The sequence below is a fragment of the Jaculus jaculus genome, chromosome 3 (genome assembly GCF_020740685.1).
Source record: "Jaculus jaculus isolate mJacJac1 chromosome 3, mJacJac1.mat.Y.cur, whole genome shotgun sequence".
NCBI lineage: Eukaryota > Metazoa > Chordata > Mammalia > Rodentia > Dipodidae > Jaculus > Jaculus jaculus.
In genome coordinates this window covers 154,886,308-154,913,673 of record NC_059104.1, presented here as the reverse complement: position 1 = coordinate 154,913,673, position 27,366 = coordinate 154,886,308, and the positions used below count along the sequence as shown (strand labels likewise).

Sequence of the window (27,366 nt, the reverse complement as noted above, 5' to 3'; positions counted from 1 at the left end):
AGTGCGACACCACACCCAGTCTTTTCAACAATTTTGAAACTCAATAGCTTAAGATATAACTCAAATATATACATGATGGCTGGTCACAAATTCATTCTCTTCATGCCTCAGCCTCCCTGAAGCTGAGACTCTCTGAACCTGGAACTACAACATGGCCCTATACTTGTCTTAAAAATATTAACGCATGTCATTCTGCCTACTGTGTCTGCCAAATTGCACCTACAAGGCTGTGGCAATGATAACCAACCAAATACATTCAGGGACTGCGCATTGAGAACTTTGTACAAAAACCATTCATTGAAAATGTACCATAGTTCAAATACTAAGAGAAGCACATATGTAAGCATCCAAATGGGTTTCTGCTACTTAAAATATGTAAAACATTAATTGTTAATAGAATATCTCTTTTAAGCTACATTTCTTAAGATATTATTGACTATAGTCAACTCTTTTCTATGTTCTATGAAACTTAGGTCAATCTCCAATAGATTTGTGCATTTATTTTTCTATTTATTTTTCACCCTTGTGATTAACATTGCATGAGATTTTGAATTATTTTCTTTGTGCCTCCATTCAATCTCCCATTGCACAAGATTCACCGTAATTAAGGAGACATGTATATGGGTTAATTTCAGGGACCTGGAGTAAAGACCAGTGGCGTAGGAACAGCTCCTCACCTGATTTGAATCAAAGGATATTCCTGATTTCTAAAGTGTAGCTAATAGTTAAGCTGGAGAAACTCCACGTATATGGGGTCTTTTTTTCCTTCTGTCTTGGAGTAATCTATTTTGGAGTACTGGGAATCAAATCCAGGGCCTTCCCAATAGTACACAACTACTCTGCTACTGAGTAATATCGCCTACTGATTGGGAAACAAAATAATTCAGTGTAGTTTAACTTCAATTACTTTTATACCTGTTTCAGCCTCCATGGGTCTTTAAATACTTTATCTTGCAGCTTTTACTGATGTAAATAATTTTAACAACAATCAATAAAATGACTTGGGGCAATTAAGGTTAAATAGATAATACCACAATGACAAAACCATTATAAGGAATTAGAGATAAAGAGAAGCAAAAAGCACACAGGCTATGCACAGGAAATTGTAGAGCAAGGGCTGGAAACAAATAGCCCTCAGTGGTGTGGGCAAGGAGCGGGAGGACAGAAGGACAGGGAGAGGAAGTGTAGATAGGGAACAAGGGTGTCTGGTCTGGAAACATACCTGCAGAACTGTTATTCATACTAAGGAGCTGACTGAGGGCATGGATTTCCCAGTGATGTTCAACAGAACTCTGTAATCATCCAGTGACCTTTATTTTTTTAATTTTTATTGTTTTTCTATTTTTTGCATATCCATGGAATGTGTGGGGTGACATTGGGGTGTGTGGTGGATGAACATGTATGTGCTGATGCAGTACTAAGTACAGTTGCCTGGAGCTGGAGGGGTGTCGATGTCCCCCACCATCATTCACCTGCCTGTTTTTCCTTGCAAAGGGGTCTGTTATTGATTCAGGAGCTTGCCATTCATGAGCCCCAGTGATTCCCTATTCTCTGCTTCCCATGGACCAAGGTTACAGATGTGCTTGGCCATATCCAACTGTCTCTGTGAGACCTGGAGATTCAAATCTGGGCATCCTCTCAGATCTCCTCAGGTCTACATGCTTGCACAGGAAGTGCACTTAGCTGTTTAGTCATCTCTCCAGCCCACCTGGTAAGCTTTTTAAATCAAGCTGATACATGGGAAAATGGCGTTACAGACAAGGGATTTATGATGAGCACCCACTGTTTCAATGCTACAGTTTGCCTTGGCAGCTGTTGCTCTGTTGTTATGCTTGGGGAAGGAAGTCACATGAATGCTTACAGCCATATGAACTCTGAAAATGATCTAAGGATGTATGGAAGGGAAAACGGAGTGTAAGAAGATGAAGGATATCTAATGGCAAGTTAAGTCACTGTCAACCATCAGACAAGGACAGAGTTTGGATCAAAGGAGACATAACAGCTCGGCTCAGATGCAGCCTCATTAAGCAAAGGCCTGCTGAAGACAACATGAAGACATCAGACCGCAGAGATCTGTGGGATGGGAGAGGGGGACATGTGTTGCACATCTGGCTCTGGCCCAGCACCTGGCAGATACAATTTCATTTCACGGTTGTTTCATGTGCCAAAGAAAACTCCAAGTCATATATTACCCACTCCACAATTCAGATAAAGATCATCAATCATGAAAATCCAGTAACATTTTAAGTGAAATAAATTGATTATTTGGGATCTATAAATGATCAACCTACTTCTCTGCACTTTACCTCATGCACGGTATGCATTTTTACCCTAGAATGACACTGACAACTCCCTCAGCTGAATGATAGACATTCGACAAAAGCTGTTGGGAGTCAGAAGGCAGAGCTGAGTGGCACCCATCCGAATACCACAGACTATAAAAAGTAGACACTTTGCACTCCCATTTTCAGCAGGAGAGACTATGAAACAGTAATTACCTGTATTTTCCATTGAAAAGAAATAAAATTCAACTTGACAACTGCATTTTAAAAGCACTCAAAGGAGCAGCAAGGTATAAATTTTCTGTAAAAATTACAGTCCTTCATTAGTCATCTACTGACAAGTGAAAGGGAAAAGGGCAGAGAGAGAGAGACCACCCACCTCATCTCGGTATCTTGCTGCATTCAGCTCAACAAAATCTTCGCTGTAATTCACTGAGAAGTTGAGGGCATTCACCAGATGGGCAGCCACATGCACACCTACAGAGAGAGCCCCACAGGTATAAGGCAGTGAGATTTTCAGAAGTCACCTGCTTTCCATCAACAATACACAGTCAAACTTGGACAGCTTGCTGAGCAATGAAATATTAGACTGAAAAGTGTGCTAACTATAGAAAGCTGACAATGTTCTCAAATGGCAGAAAATGTAACCACAGTATTTCAGGTTACAAACAAGAAGTCGCACACTCCTCCCCTCTCCCCCATTCAGTATGCCTATCAATACATTTATCCATTTACTGAAGTAGCTCATGGCTGAGCTTGTGTTCCACGCTTTCTACCTCTCCCACAGTTCAAACTAGCCAGTATCATATACATGGCACCATCTTACAATCCAAAAGCTCTGCCTAGTGAATAGCTTTTGGTCAGTTGGAATTTTTCACAATCCATAAAGAATTTCCTAGACCCAACAGCAGCATGTAAAAACTACTTCATGGAGCAAAACCTCAGGAAAATGGTGATCATCATTTGATAAATAATTCAACTACAATGTACTCAGCCAACTCATATTGCATACAAAAAGATAAAAATATTAGGAAATTTCAAGAGATCTGAAAACAAACTATTTAGACCCAGCCAAGACAGTAGAAAAATATATTGAGAAGGTTGAGCCAAGAAGGGACAAATTGCCTATGAAACTGGCCTGCCGCCTACTCTTCCACAACTGCTGTCTGTTGCTGAGTGATGTGTAAATTGACTGCATAGTATAATATTTTCATCAGGGCAACAACAGATACCTAAGAAACCTTTGGTCTTGGCAATATTGCCTTTCTACTAGATCTTAATTTGTCTAAAAAATTATGAGGACATAAATGCAAGACTAAGTGCTTTATAGTACAGTACAGATTACAGAGCACTCTGAACCAGAAGAAAACTTAGCCCAGAAACTAGAATAGTCTACACTCCCCTACAGCCTAGAATATGAAAGACATAGAGGCCAAGAACTATAAGTTATCTAAAGACCAATAAATGTGAGGGAGGGCCATCATGCTAAATAACCTAAAAGTTTATTTATTTTTATTTATTTATTTGAGAGGGAGAAAAAGAGAGGCAGATAGAGGAAATGGGTGCACAAGGGCCTCCAGTCACTGCAAACAAACTCCAGAAGCAGACCTTGTGCACTTGGCTTATGCGGGTCCTGTGGAATCAAACCTAGGTCCTTTGGCTTTGCAGGCAAGTGCCTTAACCATTAAGCCATCTCTCCAGCTCAAGCTAAAAGCTTATTTATAGACTTAAAAGACAGGCAAGAGGGTTAAAAGGGATGAAAGGATTGCATTAAAATAGATATGTTCAAAACTTACCATAAAGTTATATAGTAATCAAGAGTGGAAAAAGAAAAGGAAATCACAGGTAAACAGAGCAATGGAATAGAATAGAGAAGCCAAAAACAGACTCACATCCATATATCCACTTGTCTTTTACAATGGAGCAGAGACAATACAATAGACTGGGGGAGCACTGTTGTCGACAAATACTTCCAGCATAGCAATATACATGAGAGTGAGAGTGTAAGGGTTTTGTTGTTTGGAAGGTAGTTTTGTTTTTTGATATGCCCGTACCATTTCAATGGATATATTCTGAGAGATCAATTGAATCAACCTTTTGGTAGATATACTTTTAGTTTTTTGAGGAACCTCTACAATGTCCTTCCTAGTGACTATAAGTAACTTACATTACTTACATTCCCACCAACAGTACCAAAATGAAAAGAGTCTTTTCTCCATAGTCTCATCAGCACCTATGTTTTTTGACAATATCTACTCTAACCAGAATGAGATAAATCTCTCTGTGACTTTTATTTGTCTCTCTCTCTCTGATTGTTAATAGTAGTAAATACTTTTCTGTAAATTCATTACGTAATTGAAGTTCTTCTTTTTATTTTTTTTTATTTATTCATTTTCAAACAGAGAAGTAGAGAGGAGAGAAAGAAAGATGGCCATGCCAGGGACATTAGTCTGCAAACAAGCTCCAGATCATGAGATTCATTATGCATCTGGCTTTACTTGAGTTCTGGGGAGTTGGACCTGGGTTGTTAAGCTTCGCAGACAAGTGCCTTAATCACTGAGCAATCTCTCCAACCCTGGAATTCTTCTTTTGAGAAGTATGTATGCATGTGTAGCAGACAGCTTCAGGTCACTAAGATGAACTTCCAGACCAAACACAGCTATGGAGGAAGGGATAGATATTGAAGCTTGCACATCCAGGGGAAGTTCCATAATGGCAGAAGAAGCTAGTCCTGCTTTCACAGGTCCAGGCAGTGAGAGAAAGAAGCCCAAGCCAAGAGCCACACCACACAGCACACTTTAGGAACTGCAGACACTTTGCATATCTTTAGACTGGAATTCAAAATCCACCACCACACCCTAGGTATAGGGCTGGAACTTAAGATATTAGGATCCAGCCAGGTGGCTACAGATGTGAATTACAAACTGTAGTAAAACCATCTATTCAAACTACCACAGCATGCAAATTGTCAACTTTAATTAAATTATTTAGTTTCTTAAAATTTATGTTCTAGGTATAAAACTTTTGTCAGATAGTTTGTAATACTTTTTCCCCATTTTGAAGGTTATTTCTTCACTCCGGCTTTTTGTTGTTGTTGTTGTTGTCGTCTATTTGTTTGTTTGTTTTGGTGCCGAAACCTCTTAATTTGATAACAATAATAATGCTCATCTATTTTTGGCTTTGGTTGTATGAAATCTGGGGGTATTATCCAAAAAAATCTACTGAAATTTTGATGTCTTTGCTATATGTTTTCTTCTAATAGCTTCAGAGTTTCACATATTATATTTAAGTCTGTGGTCCATTTTGAGTTGATTTTTGTTTAGGTGAAGAGATAGTTGTACTTTTTAGAATGTGAGCATACAATTTTCCAAGCACATTTTATGAAAGAAATGGTCTTTTCTCCAGTGAATGTTTTTAGCACCTTTGTAGATAATGATTTGGCTGAAAATGAATAATTTCTGAGCACAACATTCTGTTCCATGGGTCAGGGTGTCTGTTTTTATGCCAATACTGTAATATTTGATTACTATATCTTTGTAGCATATGTTGAAGTCAAGTTGCATAATGCCTCCATCCTTGTTCTTTCTGCTTATTCAGAGACTTTTACTACCATGTATGTTTATTTTGTTGTTTTGTTTATTTTCTTGTAATTGCTGATGGCTCTTTAGATACAGTACCAAAGGTATGACCCATGTAAAAAAGGAATGAAAAACTTATTTGTACTGTGAAAGACTATGAGAGTGAGAAGACAAGTAGGCTAATATTAAGCATTTTCAAAAACATGTATCCAACTATTGACTAAAATATACATAATAACACTTAAAACTGAGCAATAAGAAAATAATTCATCTGATTAAAAAATGAGTCAAAAATTTTAACACCACATCCAAGAAGATAGGTAGATACATGAGAAATGAGCTGTGATAAGTCTCCACCTCATACATCATCAGGGAAGTGCAATGAGTTATCATTGCATTCCTTTGAGAACAACCAAATCCAGAAAACCAACCAAACTAAATGCTGGTGAGGGTGAAGAAATAAAGGAACACTCACTCTTTGATTGGTAATGGCCACTTTGGAAGACAGGTAGGCAAATTATCTTGCTAAGTTTAATAAAATCTTACCACAAAACATGGCAATAGCTTCCCCACATATTTTTCCAATGGAGAGATATACAGTCACTTTCCAAAAGTAAGGCACAACCAGATGTCCTTTATAAGGTGAAGGCATAAACTGGTAATTCAGACAATAGAATATTATTCAATACTTAAATGGCATAAGCAACCAAGTGATAAATGAACTTTGAAGTCACATCACTTGATGAACAAACTCAATCTAAAAAGATGGTGCTGAGAGCTGGGCGTGGTGGCACACACCTTTCATCCCAGCATTCAGCACTCGGGAAGCAGAAGTAGGAGGATCACCATGAGTTTGAGGCCACCCTGAGAGTTCAGAGTGAATTTCAGGCCAACCTAGACTAGAGTGAAAACCTACCTCGAAAAGCAAAAACAAAAACAAAAACAAAAATAAAGACTGTTATGTGATTCCAACTATATGACATTTTGCAAAAGCTAAAGTTATTGATGCAGGTAAAAGACCAGTATTAGCCAGAGAGAAGAGAAAATGGAAAGACAGAGCTTAGTGGACATTTAGGAGATCAAAAATATTCTGCTTAGTACTGTAATAATAGATGTATGTCACCGTCCACTTTTCCCATAGAATGTGTAATACCAAATGTGGACACTAATGTGCACTTTGGGCTTTGCTAACATAAGTAATCAAGTTTGACAAATTGTACCACTCCCAAGGTAGATGTGGACAGTGCAAAAAGCTATGTGTGGGGGAAGGAAGGAAGATGGGAAACAGGAATCTACAAGAAACTCTTTATTCTCTATTTTAGCTGTCAATCTAGGTCTCGTCTAATTTTTTTTTTTTTAATAAGAAAATGAAAGAAAACACGAAGTTGAAAGTAACAACTAACAAGACAAGTTCCAAAAGAAAGGAAGGAGGCCTCAGATTCTGATTATGGTGCATGCATAGCAGGTTACTTAGAGAAAACAGTCTATGTCCTGACATCAAAACTGAAATACAAAGTGAAAATACAGACCATGTGACACATGGCTTACGTGGGTACTGGTGAACCAAACCTGGGTCTTTAGGCTTCGCAGGCAAGCACCTTAACCACTAAGCCATCTCTCTCCAGCCTACATAATTATTAATATCATAAGAATTTGCCAAGTTATTTTTATCCGTACTCATATTTTTTTCACATTCTAATTTTCATGCCTGTAAGCTCATTATTGCTTTCAAAGCTTGAAAAGGATTAATCTTTTCCTCTCCTCTTTTGTTCATGTGTGTATGGATGTGTAGAGGGTGTGTGTGTATGTGCACAGCTGCACACATGCAGAGAAAACCTCCTCGACTTCCACCTCGTTTGAGACAGGGTCTCTTCTTCTTTGCCCCCAGCAAAACTACAGCCTGCTTGGCCTTCAAGCTTTGGGATTCCTCTGACTCTGCCTCCCACTGCCATGTGCAAGTTAGGATGACAGTCACATGTGCCACCTTTACATGGGTTCTGGGTATCCAAGCTTACTCAACATGCTTTTAACCATGGAACCATCACTCCAACCATTGCACCTATTGTTTAAAATTAAATTATTTACTTTCAAGAGATGTTTGTTTATTTAGTTTATATACTACCAAGCTTAGAGGTCCAGCGTTTGGATATTATACTGTAAAAACAGCCAAACAATGGGCCCACTGTCTGTAGTTCCCCAAAACAATCCTTTTCAAACTCACAAAAGAATAAACTAACATATAAGAGAAAAAAGCACCAAATAAGCCAGTGAGAGAAGAAAAGGCAAAAACAATGAAATGATGTATTCCTATGCTACTATAACTTATAATTCTGACAAATAAATTCTTGCAGCTTTCTCACCTGAGAAAATGCAGATAGTTACACCACATGCTATATGGAATGTCCTGCTTTTATCCAGTAACCTTCTGGTTCTCCTGCTTGGAACCTAAATAGAAATGACAATGTAGTAAGAGTGATACAGCCCACAGTGTGTGTGTGTGTGTGTGTGTGTGTGTGTGTGTGTGTATGTATATATATATATACAAAGTTTTTCACTGCTGCATTGCTTAAAGCAACAAGATTTTGGCAATGTAGCCCAAACTAACTAATCAAAAATGAGTGAATTACAGACTGGAGAGATGGCTTAATGGTTAAGGTGTTTGCCTGCTAAGTGTAAGGACTGAAATTTGACTCCCCAAAACTCATGTAAGCCAAATGCACATGGTAGCACATGCATCTGGAGGCCATTTAAGGTGGCTAGAGGCCCTGGTATGGTGATTCTCCCTCTCTTCTCATTCTTCTCATTCTCTCTCTCTCTCTCTCTCTCTCTCTCTCTCTCTCTCTCTCTCTCTCTCTCTTTCTAATATAAATTAAAAAATAAATGAGTGAATTCTGATATATCCAGTTAAACCATTTAAATGGATTTACAAAGGTATGGTATTGTTTGAAAAAAAAAAAGTTGAAAGACACGTTGTTTAGTAAAACATTAAAAACCTCAGTGTCATCATATATTGCTCAAAATTTAATACCAATGCATGTTAGTATCTGCAGGAATTTCTCCACAACTGTCACCTGCAGTTGTACTGTCTCAGGAAGCTGAGGAGAGATTCTTTCTGATTATGTGGCATATTTCTGAGAAGTTTTTATTGTACAGAATATACAATTTCCACTTTGTTCAAAAACTGTTTCTAAAGGAGGCAATTTCATCTACAGTTTTAAATGCCTGCTTGATCTTATAGAAAATAACTATCAGGAATCTTTGAGTAGCTATGCTTCATACTGTGGAACAGCTCCTGAAGACTTATTAAACACTGAAAGACCTAGGTAGAAACTTCTCACTTCCTGCCACTTTCCTGCTTTTTCTTCCAAACCAATGGCCATCCATAGGGATCAAAACCCAGAATTTAACAACAGTAGACAACCTAGAGGAAGCAATTTCCACAAATTAAGATAAAAAGTTTCCAAGTATAATTACATGAAAAAAAGCATAGGCTTTACTAGAGTAAATCGGCACAGATGAATTTCTCAGATCTCTAAAGCAATCTCAAGCCAGAAATTCATTTTAAAACATAATTATCTATTCATGACTTATTATTTTAGTAAATACTAAGCCAACCATGCATACTCATCCACGCTCATACATATATAAGAGAATAATCAAATACAAAACAGAAATGCAATTGTTTTAAAGGACTGAAGAAATAATTTTGTTTTCATGCCTCCTTCATTTTACAACACTAAATATCATACATGATGATCACTATTTAATCTTTTTCAAGCTTATGGCCCAGATCAAAATGAGTATGGGTTCTAGTAAAGATAAGCTGATACCATCAGCAACCATCCTGCGCAGCCCTCAAAGGCCACATGACTCTGGCTTGTTTCTCTGGGTTGTACTAAGTAAGTATGACTACAGGATCTCAATAAGACATGGTACAGTAGAAAGACCTCAGACCCGGGATTTTAGCTCTGCCATGTGCTGGCTGCTGATCATGATCAAGTCACACTCACTATGTCTTGGGTTCTCACTTATAAAATGGACTAGCACTACGTGACTGGAGAACTACTGGAAGGATGCATGATTGTGTATATGAAGTACTGAGCACAATACAGGAAAGCACTGCTGGTTATGTTTCTAAAATTATCTACCCTTGTGTAGTTTTGAAGTCGATCCTTATGAACATCTTGATAGTTAATATGACCCTTACTATCCTTGAGAAGAAACCCTCTAAAAGAAATCAGATCACAGAATCACAATGTAGAGGTGGGTCATTGCTTGTGACACAAACATGATGAGCTGAACTCTGATAACCAACAATCACATAAAAATACCATGTATATTGATGTGCTCCTATAATCCCATATGGGGGAGGCAGAACAGGGGATCCCAGGGGATAACTTGTCCAGTCTAATGAGTGAGCTATAGGTGCTGAGAAAGACTCTGTCACAAAGAATAGGGTGGAAATCCATTGAGAAAAACACCTATCACTGACCTCTGGCTTCCACACACATGCACTCACATGTGCACCCACACACAGGAACCCACTTACAAACATACATATAAACACATGCACACTACGTACATACACACACTGCCAACAGAACTAACATGTGACTATTACACCTGATCTTTATGCTGAAATTGTGACTGGATTTTCTTCTTACCTTCTGTGATCCTCGAAGATAGGCCAGGAGAGTCCGGCACATGGGTAAAAGGATAAGGCTGCAGTTGAGGTTGAGAACAGCTGCAGAGGCTCTGCTTAGACACAATCCTAGCTGAACAAACAAGGCAAGGGTCATAGCACAGACAAGTCCAGAGAAAAGCAGCCCTGCCTGTAGGTCTTGCCCTGCTCCCTCCATCAGGATCTTGGCAAATGATAACTCGTTGAAGAGTCCTGAATAGACCTCCTCTTTCCCCTTATTAAAACCCCCTTTGAAAAACCAGTTTCTTTCTGCTCTGATTTGCCATCAACATAGTTATCTCATTTCTTCTGAGGATATAATCACCTGAGTGCATCTTCATTTCAAGGCCAGGTTCTTGCTCTGTGCCCCTGTACCGTTGTGGGTTTTAAGAAGCATGGAGTCTCAGTAGTACGAGTTCTCTACCTCCCAGTCTGGCAGCACTGGAGTCTTAATTTACACATAAGCTTGTAACCTTCCTGCTGCTTCTCCTCATTTCTAGACAGCCCACTCCTTTCAACACCACTCTTGTCTCCAGGCTCTTCACCTCAGTAACTCTGCTCACTTTTCAGGTTTCATCTTAAGCTTTACTCCTCTTGAATTCTTCCCTGACATGAAAGTAGGAGAGATCCCACGATTGTAAATGCTCTCAAATTATTTTGTACTGTCTTCCTTATAAGGTCTTCTTAGCACTTTTATCCATTCACTTCTTTTTGACTCTATTTTAAATTGGCAAATTAATATTGCACATATTTATGAGGGACAATATGAAATAATTATGTGGGTATATGTTGTAGAATAGTCGGACTATGCAAATAATAATGTATTGCCTCTTTGTTATGATCAAAACATCATATTTTTATAGTAAGTATATTTAAAATCCATTTTTCAGTGTTTTGAAGTGTATAAAACAATATATTATTCATAAACACCAGTCTAGGCAATAGGTCAATCAGAACTTGTTACTCGTATACACTCTTCTAATATAATTTCCTGTTCTCCATCTACCAACTTCAGCCCCTGGTAATCATCATTCTATTCTTTACTTCTATAAATCCAGCTATTTTTGATTCTAAGTATACATAGTATCATGATGCTTCTCTTTCTGAGTCTAGTTTGTTTGACTAAGTATAACATTTTCTAGATTCAGCATTTTTGCTAATGAAATAAGACAGTGCCTTATAAATTTATGATTCATATATTTAAGAAGATCTGGGATCCAACACACCTTTTTAGTATTAGTTTATGAGCTTGATTTTGGGTTTTTTGTGTTCTTGCTTGCTTGTTTTTGGAGGACCATTTCCATTTTGTTGCTGCTCACTTCACTACATTGCTTGCTCATGAGTTATACATCTAGACCTAGCCAGCAACACCTCCTCTTCAGTTAGCATAGTCATAAATGTGCTCTGCCTGATTAAGCTTAATACTTCTTGGAGTTTCTCTCCATTGTCTTGAGTCCCATAAGACCAATCCATGGAGAAGCAAATATCCTAAAAGTATCTCATCTTTTCTTATATCTGATTCTCAATTCTAAGCTCCAGGAGTATAGAAATTTACTTTCTCCTCTCTATCTCTTCTCAAGTCCTATCTTTACAACTTTGTACCTTAACACAATGATAGTATTCAGTAACTTATAAAGCCTAATTTTCAAAAAGAAAACCATGTTTTGATGGCCATTATACTTGGTTACAACACTAAACTTGGTTCCTGTATTCATGCTTTTTATGGAGATGTCCTTGAAGCTTGTGTGCCTACCAATTACTTTAGAATGGTCAGCTCAATGTATCTCAAAGAAAGTATCATTAATAGTTACTGAAAAATTCCCATTATTACCAGAAGATGATGTCTCTCTATTGTATGAAATAAAGTAGCAGTACATACATGGAGAAAGAAGAAATCCATCTTTCAAAAAGCACTATGAAGTATAAAAACATCTCTAGTTCCAACATTGTCACTCCCCAGAATTCATATGTAAATCTACCCATCAAAATGTACACTAAATGCATCATGAATAAACTTATTGAATGAATAAAAATAAATTATAAATTCAAATAAACATATTGCACATAATGAAACAAATATTTTATTAACTTTTTAAAGATTGATGATTTACTCAAAATAATTAAGTTCAAGAAGATTGTGAAGCAAGAGAAAAGGCAATTAAGGAAACAGATTCTCTGTAGAGAACATTGAGGCCTTGAAATCAAATTAACCAGAGTTGAAACCTCTTTCAAGTTACGAAAAAGTCATTTCTACATTTTGATCTGTGCTTCATTCATCTGAAGAAATATCAGCACCATCTTTTGAAAAAATTGCCCACAAACTACTTGTAAATGCCCAAAGTAAGTTTTGTACTACATAAATTTTTACCTTATTAAAATATGTACTGTTATGGTTTAGAGAAATGAGCAAAGGAAGGATGAAGGCAGACAAACAAAAAAAAGGAATATCAAAAGAAAAAATCTTCCAGAAATTTATATATTTTACATTTTAATCATTTGATAAAATTTATTGTTTCTTGATAAAAATGAAAAGAACAGGAAATATGTATTACAGCCTCTATTATTCTTTGATTCTCATCACCATTCCCTCAGTGAAGCAGCATCAATTTTCTGTCTACTCATGTTCCTTTAATTATTAGATTGAAGAGTTACTAGAAAAATATATTCATAGCATGATTATTCTGAAATAGCAAACAATGGAATAGACTCTTCAACACACACACACACACACACACATACACACACGTCTCAAGGCTCATTTCCTGGAACTTGTGAATATTTGCATTACTAATCAAATAGACATTAGATGTGACAAAGATTTTAGAACTTAAATTTGTAGATGATCCTAAATGACTCAGATAGGTTCAATCTAACCACGTGTGAATTTAAGAACACAAATGTTTCTTCCACTAGATAGAATATACATTGGGCAGATATGGATGTCAAAAGGATTTCATGCATAAGGATCTTCTGTCTCTGACATGTTGGGATCATGATTCAGTATGGAGCTAAGGGCATCCATGACTGGTAATAGAAAGGAAATAAAGACCTCAGTCCTATATCTGCCAGGGATTATATTCTCCTGACAACATAAAGAATTTTACAAGATTCTTCCCAGAGTCTCCTAAGAGTCCAATCAGTGGCCAGTTTCATTTAAACCTTTCAAGTTTCAGTGTTTTCAATGAGCTCACCTGGATGTCTGACCTACATAGCTGTGAGATAATCATTGTGTGCCATGTTAAAGTAGGACATTTATAGTAATCGGTTAAGGCAATAATACACTAAAATGGAACTTAACTCATCAGATGATTTTCAGAAATTTCAGTACCCATAATTAAATATATCCCATACATCTGATATTCCATAATGCCAAAGAGATACATGCTTTAATTCCATCATAAACTATGAAAAGTACAAAAATTGGATGCAGACATTTTATGAGGTATCTAACCATATGACTGATTATTTGATTAAAACCAACTTATAAACTTCTCTAAAGAATGGAATATAGAATTAGTATCATTACATTTAAAAACAGATGACATAAAGATGACTTTACTCAACAATGTGAGTAACTTAGATGTTAGTTGCTACATCCACGGCGACCTCGCCTGTGTAGCAAGCAGAGATGCTTCTGCACTGGAAGAGAGCTGAGGACAGAGGGCCAGCACTCTTCGGAGGGATGCCCCCGGTGACCCCTTGGCAGTCTGTTACTGTAAAGGTTCCTGCTGCCCAAGAAGTCACAAAGACCTGATTGCTGGCGCCAATGTGCTGTTTTCTGTGCTCTGTTTCTTTCCTGCTTTCTTCTAGCTGTTTGTCTAAGAACAGCTAATTCAACACTTATTAGTAATCATGCACGCAATCAGAGTACAAGAAACAATCTAAGCATTGAATGTGCCCCTCCTATGATTAGGGCAATGGAGGGAATTTATAACTCTACTAAGAATAAAAAATTAACTCTAGAACAGTTTTTAGATGGTGTAAAGTAAAAACAGCTTATGATGTTTGAGAACGATACTGAGCCTGAGAATATGAAAGTAGAAATGTTGATCGGTAGTGTTCATAAGAAGCATGACAGTTCTGCAGAAAAGGAGTTACAAAACTTAGGCATTCCCACCAGGAAACTTCCTGGGGGATATGTTCAGTACTTGATCAAGGGCAGATGGTGGACTCCTAGAGCTGGAATCTACTTAGTTCCACTCCCCTATGAGGGAGGATATGATGAATTCGGTAATAGATGGGTGAATTATGAAGAAAAAAGGAGGCTATGGCATTCTCTTCCATTTATGGGAATGCTTAGCAAGGAAGCATAAGCCTTGGTGTTTATACAGTCCTTGGGGTATAAGAAATAAGTAACCTGTTATTCACCTTACACCTTTTACCCTAGTTTCTGTTTGTATAATGTTGTGGTCAATGGTGCAAGACATGCTTCTCAGAAAATGGGTACATTTCCTGCCTGATAAACACTGCACGTATGCTTAGAGTAGAACAATACTTAAGATTGTTTAGATTAATAATTCTTAAGATCACTTGTTCAATCTGTATAAAACCTTAATGAAAACTTTAGTAAATCGCAGCAGCATATTCAACTTAGAGTGTGTCTGTCTGTCATTTCCTCGCCGAATCCCGAGTTCTCCTTGAGCCTTCGCCCTTGTTCTCCCTCGGTCCTGATCTCCCCGAGAGTCAGTCCGCGGCAGTTAGTGACAAAAGTTTTATATCCATTAGTTAAAAAATTTTAAGTCTCATATGTTTACAGAAAAAAAAGAATTATTGAATCAAGGTTCTAAGTTAAAAGAGAGTAAAATCACCTATTCCCTCAAATAAGCCACAAGTAATGACAAAGATAAAAGTAAAGAAAATTCCAATTATCTAGAAATAAATTAAGACCAAATGTGAGTGAGTATACTCATATTCCGGGTATACATTAACTGCATTGTCAAAAGGAAGCAACAAATATTTTAAATATAAGATTATAATCAATTTTATGTAAATATTAAAAGTTTAAACTACATAGGAATAAGTCCAATAAAATAAGTAAATGACTGGTATATATAACAAACGATAAAAACCTAAAAAAGATCTTAGATATATGATATATCACATTTTTAATGTGAGAATTTAATATATAAGAGGTATCAATATATCAAAGTATATTTAAGATATTGCTGAAACTCCAAGCAAAACCACAACAGTATTTTTTTTTTTTTAACATTGCTATATATACAAGCCAGGTGAGGTAGTTCATGCCTTTAATCCCAGCATCCAGGAGGTAGGAGGATTGCTGTGAGTTCAAGACCAGCCTGTGCTACTGATTGAGTTCCAGGTCAGCCTGAGCCAGAATGAAACCCTGCATAAAAAAAAAAAAAAAAAAGCATAGACAAAAACCACAAAAAGGCAAACACTCAAACAAAATAAAGAATTTATTCTCTGTCTAATGGGACTTATTATCAAGATAGTAATTTAGAGTATGTTCTTCATAGATAGATGATAGATAAATTAGATAGAAGATAGGTAGGCAGATAGATAGGTAGATAGATAGATAGATAGATAGATAGATAGATAGATAGATGGATATAAAGAGAGAATAAATTATAAGAGCAGTAAAATAAAAATGTACAAACAGAACTGCGTATATATTAAACCATGACATCCAACATGGATCATATGTGAGATTATTGGAAAAGGAAAGCCTATTTGGTGAAATGTAAAAGTGGCTATGCATATGGAAAAAATAAGATACATCCCTACTACAAAACACTCCAAGTCATGATTTCCTGAATGATTAAGGCTTTAAATATCAGAAGCAAACGAAAATAATAATGAATATATAAATGAATCTTCTCCATAGGTGAGGCTTTGTCTGAGCATTAAAAGTTTAAGATCAAATAAAAACATTCATTAGTTAGATGAATATGACAGAAATATTTTTTCAATAGAAGAGAAGTAACAAAACCAAACTTCAGAATAGTGGTAATTATTGCAAGATAAGGAGAGGAAAATCAGTGTTTATGACACACATGTAAAGAAATAAATCATTTACTGTTCTATTTGAAGGTGTGTTCATGGATTCATAGTACACCATAAATGGTGTGGGCAACACTACAGATGAGAATCATGCTTAAATGAATACACTGTGCCAGATCTGACAATCAGTAGCAATTGCATTATGACCATTCAAAATAAATATCTGGGGGCTGGAGAGATGGCTTAGCAGTTAAGTGCTTGCCTGTGAAGCCTAAGGACCCCGGTTCAAGGCTCGATTCCCCAGGATACACGTTAGCCAGATGCACAGGGGGGCACACGCATCTGGAGTTTGTTTGCAGTGGCTGGAAGCCCTGGCGCACCCATTCTCTCCCTCTCTCTCTCTCTCTCTCTCTCTCTCTCTCTCTCTCTCTCTCTCTCTCTCTCCCTCCCTCCCTCCCTCCCTCCCTCTCTCTCCCTCTTTCTCTGTCTGTAGCTCTCAAATAAATAAATAAAATAAACAAAAAAAGTTTAAAAATAAATATCTGATACCGTGACATATGTCTGTAATACCAGCTCTTGGGAGATGGAGGCAAAAGAATGGAACTCAAGGCTAGCCTGGACCACAAAATAAGCTCCAAGCCAGCCTGGAATCTACAATGAGAGCTTGTCTCAACTTTCTCTCCTACCAAATAACAAAATAAAATAAATATGCAAAAAATATAAAATATAAGTGTATATAAAGAACTCAATGCCTGTCACATAACAAGAATCCAATAAACAATATATTGATAATAGCTAGAACATTATTTTCTGGATTCCCATAGAGTACATATTGCAGATAACCTGTATTTCATCCAAACAGGTTAATCCAACCACACTTATCAATATATTTTGAAAAATCGGGAACATTTGGTATTGATGAAAAAGTACCAGGGAACTCATTTTACATCAATTATTGCAAACTGTCATCTGGGTTGCTTAATACTACCTAGAGATCTTCTCTGTGTAATTGTTCTCATGAAGCACAGAATAAATCTCTTTTAGAGCTACTGAGAAATGTGCAGAAAGTGGAGGATTTTCATATCTTAAATTTGTGCCCCTTAGAGTTCCAAGTTAATGTTTTCAAGTCTGCTGTGGACTGTTTATTGTCAGCATATGAAATACTGTTTCTGAAAAAAAGACAGAATAATAACTATGGTTTGTCAACAAAGTAACATTTTTCATCAAAAGGAATAAAATTCACTTGGACTACTCTACATCTGGATCTGATGTCCCTTAGGGATACAGTTCAATGACTATGATAGCAACTGGCCAAACAGGTAGAACCATCATCTCTGGACTCTCCTATAAAGACGTTTAATGTAAACTTCTCACCTATAACAGCAGAGTTAATCACTTGAGATTGATGGGTTATGATATTTATCTAGGCCTTTTGAGCAAAATAATAATTGTTAATTCATTTGAGTTGGCATGTGCATATGATGAGAAAATTTTAGTTCAAGGGATTCTAGATGACCATTTTGTCTGCAAAATTAGTATACTGAGACAGTAAACTCATTTAAAATATATCAACTAGGGCTGGATAGATGGCTTAGTGGTTAAGCACTTGCGTGTGAAGCCGAAGGACCCTGGTTCAAGGCTTGATTCCCCAGGACCCTTGTTAGCCAGATGCACAAGGGGGTGTACACATCTGGAGTTCATTTGCAGTGGCTGGAGGCCCTAGCACATCCATTCTCTGTCTCTATCTGTCTCTTTCTCTCTCTCTGTCACTCTCAAATAAATAAATAAAAATAAACAAATATATATATATATATATATATATATAATATATATATATATATATATAATATATATATATATATATATATATATATATATATATATATATATATATATATATATATATATATATATCTCAACTGAAATCTATCATATCACAAAAGTTCAGGACTTAAGAAATACAAATAAATTGCCTATATTTCCTTTGGTGTTCAATGTTTTCAAAAACATATTTATCTCCTTCATTACTAGTTATTACATGTCTGGAAGTATCTAATTATTGTGTTTACATTACATCATAGTAATTTAGATCAAAGTGACTTTAAGTGTTCCTTTGGGAAAGATGGAATTTATTTTGGCAAAATCCAACTGGAAATTTGACCAGTGATTCATTTCCTCACATATATTTGCTCATGAATGTGCTAAGTTCTTTGAACTAAACCAAAACTTTTCCCTAGGTGGTCAGAGTACAAAACATACACATTCAGAAGTTGTGGAGGGAACAAGGAAAATGGAGACTCATCCATTTTCAAGAAGCACGATTATAGAAAAAGCATTTTATCTACTTACACCTTGGGTAACACACTTGTAGAGAAGTATAGTTGTTTTGTTTAGTCACTAACCTGCCTTGAATCCCCAAAGGATACGCTTCCTTAAGTATTCACTAAAAGGAAATGACTGGCCTGCTCTATGGAAGTGGTTTGTTTATGTTACCTGCCACTCTAGTTTTCAAACTGCACCTTAGTTGTCACTAGATGGCACCACTCAAGTTTCCTCTCTCAAGAGCTCTCATAACTAATGTAATCTCTAACATATCTAATGTAAGTGTTGATCATTAATGTAATTTTAAAATGATAAACATACTTTAAATGAATGGACATAAACAAAACAGCCCTCAGTCCTTGTTATGGGCTGTATGCTGTGTCCCAAATTTTATTCACTGAAATGTAGTCCTCATGTGAAAGTGTGTAAAGACAGAGTACTGGGAAATAATTTGCTTTAAAGGGGTAGCAACCCGAGGATAGAAATAAAACCTCTATAAAATAGAAAGGCTAAAGGCTAGACTATCACAGGCTCTGTGCCGCTGTCTGTCTGTCTGTCTGTATCCATCTATCTATATGCCATGATGTTCAAATAGATCAAGGTGATCAGTCATCAGCAAACTAGGATAAGACCTTCAGCAGACACCTATTTCCAGAACCTATTGACAGACATATAGCTTGATCTTGCATTTCCAAGACTCAAGAACTTTAAGAGAAAGCATTTTTCCCCCTTAAATCACCATTCTCTGAGTTGTTTAAGCCCAAACCAGCACAGTTCTATACAAAATTACAAGAGGTTAAACACTTGAAACAATTATAAAAGAACAGAATATAACATCTGGGTATTAGTGTCATTTTCCTTAAATTTCAAACATAGCTTCTTTTCTTAAATCTGCTACATGGTAACTAGTAATCTTCAGTTACTTAGCTGATTGTGTCTACAAATCTACTCCTACCAAGGATAATCAAATATTAGCTGTATAATATAAAAATGTATAGTTATCAATAATCTGATAGTACAATAATCTGATACCCTAAGGCTTTGTGTAGAGGAAAAATGTTTCTAAACTGCAAGCAGTTTACAGCATTCAGGGCCACTGTATCACATTATCCCCTAACTGTTCTTTTCTGTACTTCGATGGCAAATGTTATCTCTTCCACTTGTTATTCATGCAATGCATATTCACTGTGATATGCACATATCAGAAAACACCAGGAGTACACAAAAACAGAAAACGCCTTTGCCCTCAGAGCACTACTGTTTTAAGGGAAACAGATAGTAATCAAACACCTACATAGGCAAATGTGAACTGTCAAGTGCTATGAGTAAGAGATGCAAAGGACAGGCTGTGGGGCAGCAATTTAGATCTAATTGGTAGATCAGAAAGCCTTCCTTCCTCGGTTGAGCAAAATTCCAAAGGGCTGAAGGGTGGAGTCAGAGTATCTAGGAGTAAGAAGCATACCCATGCAAAAATAAACAACATTAAAAATGATACAGGACAAAGGGACAGTGGTGTGTACATAAGAAGTTATAGGAAGCCAGGATGGCCAAGCTGACAGGGTGGGTCATGCTGCATGAGGCTGGACAAGCAGGTGGGGCTTTGTGGGTCACGTGAAGAATATGCCTTTTTAGTTGATTTTCAAATCGTATTTTCTCTCAGCTAGGAATTTTCTCAACAATTTGGGGAAATACAACATTCTACATGTGAATATGTATATACATATACATTGTTGTTCAAAGTGATTTTTAAAAGACCTGACTGCTGGTATTAATAGTAAGCTTGAATAGTTGCTCATTTTTCTAGTTTCCTCTCGGTGAGTCAACAATTAGCCATTTCCAGGAAAAAATAAAACAAAAATAACCTTGGAGGTTCATAAAGTATTTTTGTCTTGTAATTTGGTATTTCCATTTGTCTAAAGTGGTATAAATTTTTACTCATTAAGGTCACTTTATTGTTTTCTCTTCCAAGAATAACATTTAATCAAATCAGATGAACCCTGTGCAGCACCTAAATCCTATGCGCTTTTTACTTGCAGAGCCATGGCTCTTCCGTGTGGGCTTACGTCAGCACTCCACCTTCCTGTTTGTCTGTACTGACACTGTCAGTTTACAAAGAAGCAAAAATGGAGCCCAAGGCCCCTCTATGCTCCGCCATACCCCAACCATGTGATACCCCAGAAGAGATGTGAGTTCTATCTGCCAAGCACTCTTTTGTAAGCAAGGTTCTTTCTTACTCTCCATTGCTTATTCTTTTACCCAGCCAGTACTTTTCCCTGTCATTCTAAGTCATCTTCACAGGAATATCCCAAATCTGATTGTAGATAGGACTCACTGGTAGGCTATTTTAAAATAAACATATCTTTGCTATATTTTTAAACTGTGATTCCTTAAAGCTGTGGTGGGTCCCTCAAGACACAGCCAGGTGTGGCAGGCACTGTGAAGGGTACCATAGATTCCATACAAACCTGTCTCAGTCTTAGGTCCTCACCTAAAAATAGACAAACTGATGATAGTAATAAATATACCACGAAAGATTACATGTGAATGCACCTGGAACTTTGTACAGTGCCCAAAAACAGAATGACTGATGCCATCCTCCATAAATCTGACCACAAATCTGATCTAGCTTGGGTGTGGCTTCCTGCTAATGACTCTTTCCATGTTGATCTGGGTGGCGGTGTGTTCCCATTAAAATTTTACAAAGCAGAATTTTATTTCATTAACCATCACCTAAAAAATCTAAAGAAAGCTCAAGGCAACTAGCGGATGGTTTGTAATTAACTTGTTGAATGAATGAACAAATGATCCTAAGAGATAGTCTTTCAATATCCTCATATTAGGAAATCAATAATAAAAGTGATTACCAGCCAGGCATGGTGGCACAGGCCTTTAATTCCAGCCCTTGGGAGGCAGAGGTAGGAGGATTGCCATGAGTTAGAGGCCATCCTGAGACTACATAGTGAATTCCAGGTCAGCTTGAGCTAGAGAAAGATCCTACCTCAAAAAATACAAAACAAAAAGTGATTACCCAAGAAATCTACTTCAGATACACTCCATCCCCACTCTTCTCACAACTAAGATTTAATCTGGGACTCAACACCCACCCCCAGTTTGAAGAAATTTCTTATAGCAACTAGAACTCTTTAGTGAGCCTATATAGGTCAACTAGCCCAAGCTGGTTTTGTCCCAACTTATAGTACATGTTTTAAAGAAGGCAAATTGGTGATACCATAAGGCCATGTGGGTATATTTGATGAGCTATAACCGAGCTTACCTTCCAGATGCATTATTCATATTAGCCCACATTATCAGTACACATCTCATTTCTTTTTTTAAAAAAAAATATTTACTTGAGAAAGAAAGAGATGTAGAGAGAGAGAGAAAGAGAAGGAGAATATGGTCGCACCAAGGCCTCCTGCCAACTGCATATGAATTGCACATGCATGTACCACTTATTCCATCTGGGTTTATGTGGGTTCTGGGGAATCAAACCTAGGTCATCAGGCTTTTCAAGCAAACACCTTTAACCACTGAGTGACCTCCACAGCCCATTGTCTCACTGCCATATCTATAGCCCATACTGTTCCCATCCCCTCTATTTATGATGCCATTTCACCTCACACAACCCCCACAAGAACTATCAGATAAACCTTAAAATTCTAACTTCAGTACAAGGGTTACTTTTTCTTTGTGGACTTGCTAACACCCACACCCCACTCCACCCTCATTTACACCTCCAAATTTCCCTCTTTCTCATATTCTGATCAATTTGGAGCATTGTGTCTCAGTGCTTCATTCTTACCTCTTAAAACATGTAACTCTTTATGTTGTGGCAGTTGTCCTTTTTACTTACTGTCTCACTTAATAGGTTAGAACGGTGGCAGTACAGGTAAGTGACAAAGCCCAGTTTGCCTCTTATTCTTGGGAATCTCAAAATGCATGGTCATCTAATAACTATACGTGTTTTAAGCAATAAAATCCAATAAAGTTGCATGAGACAAATACATAAACAAAAATAGACAAATTCTGCTTTCTTGATTATAATCAATTGTCTTTGATATTATCTTATACCTATAAATCAAACTATTTTGAATTTGAATGTTCCATGTATATATTTACTTAGTTATAATAGGGCTATAAATTTATAACATGGTGATGTTCTGTGAGAATGGGAACACCAGGGACTCCTGCCACTGCAAATAAACTCCAGATGCATATGCCACTTGTACATCTGCCTTTATGTGGCTACTAGGAAATTGAACCCGGGCCAGTAGGCTTTGTATGCAGTGACTTTGACCACTGAGTCCTCTCTCCAGCCCTATCATAATTGGTTTGAAATATCAAAATAAGTTACCAATTCAATTCCTCTTGAGTAGAATAAAAAGTACATGCATATATGCCATAATAAAGTATAATACATTCGAAGTGATTCCTATCCTCTAACTGTAATGTAATTTTTGATGCAAGGTGATCCTTTTCTCAACAAAAATTCTGTGTCCAAAAGAAGTTCTCAACTCTGAAAACAAAGCTGATAAACTTCTATTCCCATAAAAGTAATTACCAAAACAGGCAAAGTCTATCTTATTATATATTCAAATTTGCTTATTCTCTGCTTAATTCTTTCATATGTTATATTTCTTTTTCCTTCTATCTCTTGCTATAATGTCATTTCTTTCATCTTCAGTAGGAAAGTAGTTTTCCCTATAAAAGCTTATTAGAAGTCGGGGGAATGTGCAGCTATTATGATAGTTTATAGCTTCTGTGTCTGCATAGAAGACAACAATATCGTCATGATATTTCTGTCCCAGTTTTGTCTGCATTGTATTTCTGTACCAAATGCCTGAGGGCAAAAACAATTCACTTCTAGACTATCTGTCTAGGAAAGTTAAAGTTCAACATAAATGGGCTTTGGGATTGCACACAAACATGCAATGAACTTCTAAAGACGATGCTGTTGAATGAGCAGGTCAGCAGATAAAAAGCCATGTGATCTCAATCATCAAGGTCACTGGTATCCAGAACCCCAAACTGAACAATTGAGACAATAATAAACACTGCCTTCATTTTCCCACATAGAATTGTAGCAAAAGGTGAACATAGATCAAATTAAAACGACTTGACTTTTTTGGCTGAAAATATTATTGAAATGGTATTTTATGCCACTGCAAAAGAACTCCAGATGTATGCACCCCTATCTGGCTTTATGTGGGTCCTGGGGAATCAAATCTGGGCCATCAGAGTTGCAAGCAAGTGCCTTTAAGGGCTGAACCACCTCTCCAGCCCCTGAAATTATATATATATATATATATATATATATATATATATATATATATATATATGTATATAATTTAAATGCCTGTTGGTAATTATGCACATCCCTTAACCTTTGCTATTTTTTCAGACATTACAAAGTCTCAAAGTGTGTTATTTTTCCCACATGAAACAATATGTTAAATTCATTTCTCATGGACAGGAATGACTGTCAACTTCAGCTTTTTAATTTCTAAAACTCTATACAAACTATTTCAACCAAACACGATACTTTGTTTATTCTACCAACTTCTTCTTTAGTCCTGTTGCCACATCTGAAAAGAAACTTCTTTTCAGAAGAAACTAGCTTTTATCCTAATAGTTAAATGTGATCACATCACATACTCGGACATGAAACTATAAAGTAAGGTCAGTTCAAGGAGGTGAGTACTGCCCACCTAGAAAACCGGGTCTGCAGTAGTGTCACTATCAATTAAAACATGTCACAGATTCACACAAGAACAAGCACTGCAATGTAAAGTATTTTGTATGCTGAATGATGACTGCCCTCGTTTCTCATTCTTTTCTGAAAACTTTCCTTAATGACACTCAGGAGATCCACATTATGCTCAAAACCCGGGTGGAATGACATGAGACACAGACAGTACATGTAACTATCTTTCATGCTGCCTTTCAGTTCTTCAATTGCTTCACTACCAAGTCATGATTCTCATTATAAAGTTGAGATGGCTCCTGGGGGTAGCAAATAGTAACATGAATTAATATATAACATTATGAAGGGTAAGAGTAAGCGAAACAAGGAAATGGATACTTTTCAATATAATAGGTTTCACGCTAGGTACTTTAATTAATGGAAAATTGTTCATAAATTCTCTAAGTTTTTTTTTGTTTTTTTTGTTTTTTTTAATTGAACAGAAGGTACCTGAAAGAATAGTGAAGGTACTGACATGGAAAGAACATACCAGGAACATGACCCAATGCCCAGCCCATGAGAAGATTTCAAAGAATGTTGCTCTGTTATTTTCATTTACTTTTAAAATTCACAATAATTTCATGAAATAGACACTTTTCCCTTGTTTAATAGTTGAAAGTGCCAGACTTCAGTTAAGAATAGTAAAAAGTCTTAATGGTTTTTGAATGATGTTCTGCCACAAACTGAAATTCTCCCCAACCATCACAGCCAAGTTACTGCAAATGCTGTGCCACTGACTAAGAGTAGCACATGGCTTCCCTCTCTCCTCCCTTGAGAAGGAGCAGAAAGCGGTCAGAGGTCAATCAAAGGTCTCAGACTAGAAGCTGCTAGGTGAGTAGCAAGCATACAGCGTCATCACTACATGTCTGTTAATAATGGCACATAGGATAAATCTCTCTGTCCTACCTGCCATCTGCTATATGCTTGGCAAGTCCCTACATCCTTATTCCTCTGAATTCCCTTTAACATGTGCAAATTTACTATGTACATTTATAAACATAAATTATATTATTGCTATAGTGATATCTATGATATTAATACCAATAATACCAAATACAATTATCTTGCATGTGTATAATAGTTATTCTATTCTGGGTCTCTGTGAATTAAATACTAAGTATTTCATTTGTTGTGTGTTTTTTTTTTCCTCTTCTAATCTTCACAACTAACCTAAGAGTAAGTATAAATCTAATTTCAAAGATTAAACTTTGGCTCAGAAATGCACAGAGAGACAGGAGCAATGATTCAAATCATTATTCATATGGTCCTAAAACCTGCAGTCTTTTCAAGAAGAAATTACAAATTGATTTTTTTTCTACAGAATTATCTCAGCAATTTAAAAAATCAATTTCTATAACAAAAACCATGCTTATTATAATGAAAATGAAGAAACACTGGTCAGGATTTAGAAGACTACCAACTATGACAAGTTTTATACTGAGTACAAAAAGAAAAGGCTGAATGACACTAAACTCATCTATCAGATGAGGTAAATATGATAAAAAAAAAAAAAAACAATCCCTGTGGACTCTAATCAATCCCAGTACTACGGGGCCTAGCTCCTCCCATCCTCAGGCTGACTGCTCCTCAGAAGAAAGCATCCATGACTACTGTGATTACCACCACTACCATTACTGACTTCAGCACATGCCAAATAAAATAGCTCCTTATTTTTCACCATGTTCCTCCTCTGAAGGTCAAGTCCTTGAAGTCACACTCAGTGCCAAGATTTAAGTAACCAAAATGAAATATTGATAGTATTCCTCATGGAGTGTGAAGTTATCTGACTGTCTTTGAGGGCATGGTGGGTGTAAAGGGTTGTATAAGAATGTTGTACAAAATAGTTGCAAGATTGAAGCAAGACTGAAGTTCTAAAAACAACTGAGCTGGAACATGAAGACACCTTCCTAAATGGCCCTGGGAAGAACTCTTATGCAATGCCATTCTGGAAGGCTAGCACTCCACGAGTGGGACTCTGCAATTAAGGAAAATAGAAATGCATTAATCTCACAACTGATTCCTCCAGACTCGTGCTCACATTTCAAAGGAAAACTAAATACTTGGTAAATATTATGGGCTGAATTTTGTGCCTCAAATTTATTTGTTGAAATTCAAAAGCACAATTATCTCATAATACTTAAAGAGGTAATTAACAATAAATAATAGCCGGGCTTTGTGGCACATGCCTTTAATCCCAGTACTCGGAAAGCTGAGGTAGGGGCATCACCATGAATTTCAGACCAGCCTGGGTGCTACAGAGTGAGTGCCCAGGTCATCCTAGACTAGAGCGACCCCCACCTTGAAAAAATAAGATGATAGTTTGTAACAAGCTTGGATGACTTCATTGGAATGGACTCTAATCCCAGATTTGTGCCCTTAGAAGAGGCGCTAAGGAAACAGAGACCACAGAGGAAGATCTTGTGAAAACACAAGAAGAAGAGAGCGACCTTTCCACCATGGAGGAGGCCCATGAAGTCCAGCCCTGCAAGCACTTTTAGGCTCTAAGAGCATGAAGAAGCATTTTGTTTTGTTGTTGTTGAAGTTGCCCAGTCTGTGATGCTTTATTGTGCCAATCTTAGCAAACTAACAGTGCAGATACAAGTTCACATGATGTAGGAGAGCCTGACTTAGTATTAATAACATGCTCATTAAATTCTTGGCTTCTTTTCCTGATCAAGAACTTATTAGCAGAAGCAGTGGCACACTAATAAGTATGTAAACACATATTGGAGTGGTTTTATTCAGGACCATTGTGATAGGAAGCAAAAGAATCTCAGCTAAAACCAGAGAATTCCA

The 27,366-nt window shown here is 36.8% G+C and overlaps 1 protein-coding gene across 1 annotated transcript in view; it reads right to left on the bottom strand.

Moving 5' to 3' along the window:
- Positions 1-27,366, bottom strand: part of Nox4 (NADPH oxidase 4) — a 116,960-nt gene that overhangs the window by 80,635 nt on the left and 8,959 nt on the right. Inside the window, exons 3-5 of the mRNA XM_045146119.1 lie at positions 10,525-10,635; positions 8,221-8,305; positions 2,662-2,759 (exon numbers count right to left, since the gene is read on the bottom strand). Coding sequence (XP_045002054.1) covers positions 2,662-2,759; positions 8,221-8,305; positions 10,525-10,635 — 294 coding nt within the window. The remainder of the gene's footprint in view (positions 1-2,661; positions 2,760-8,220; positions 8,306-10,524; positions 10,636-27,366) is intronic.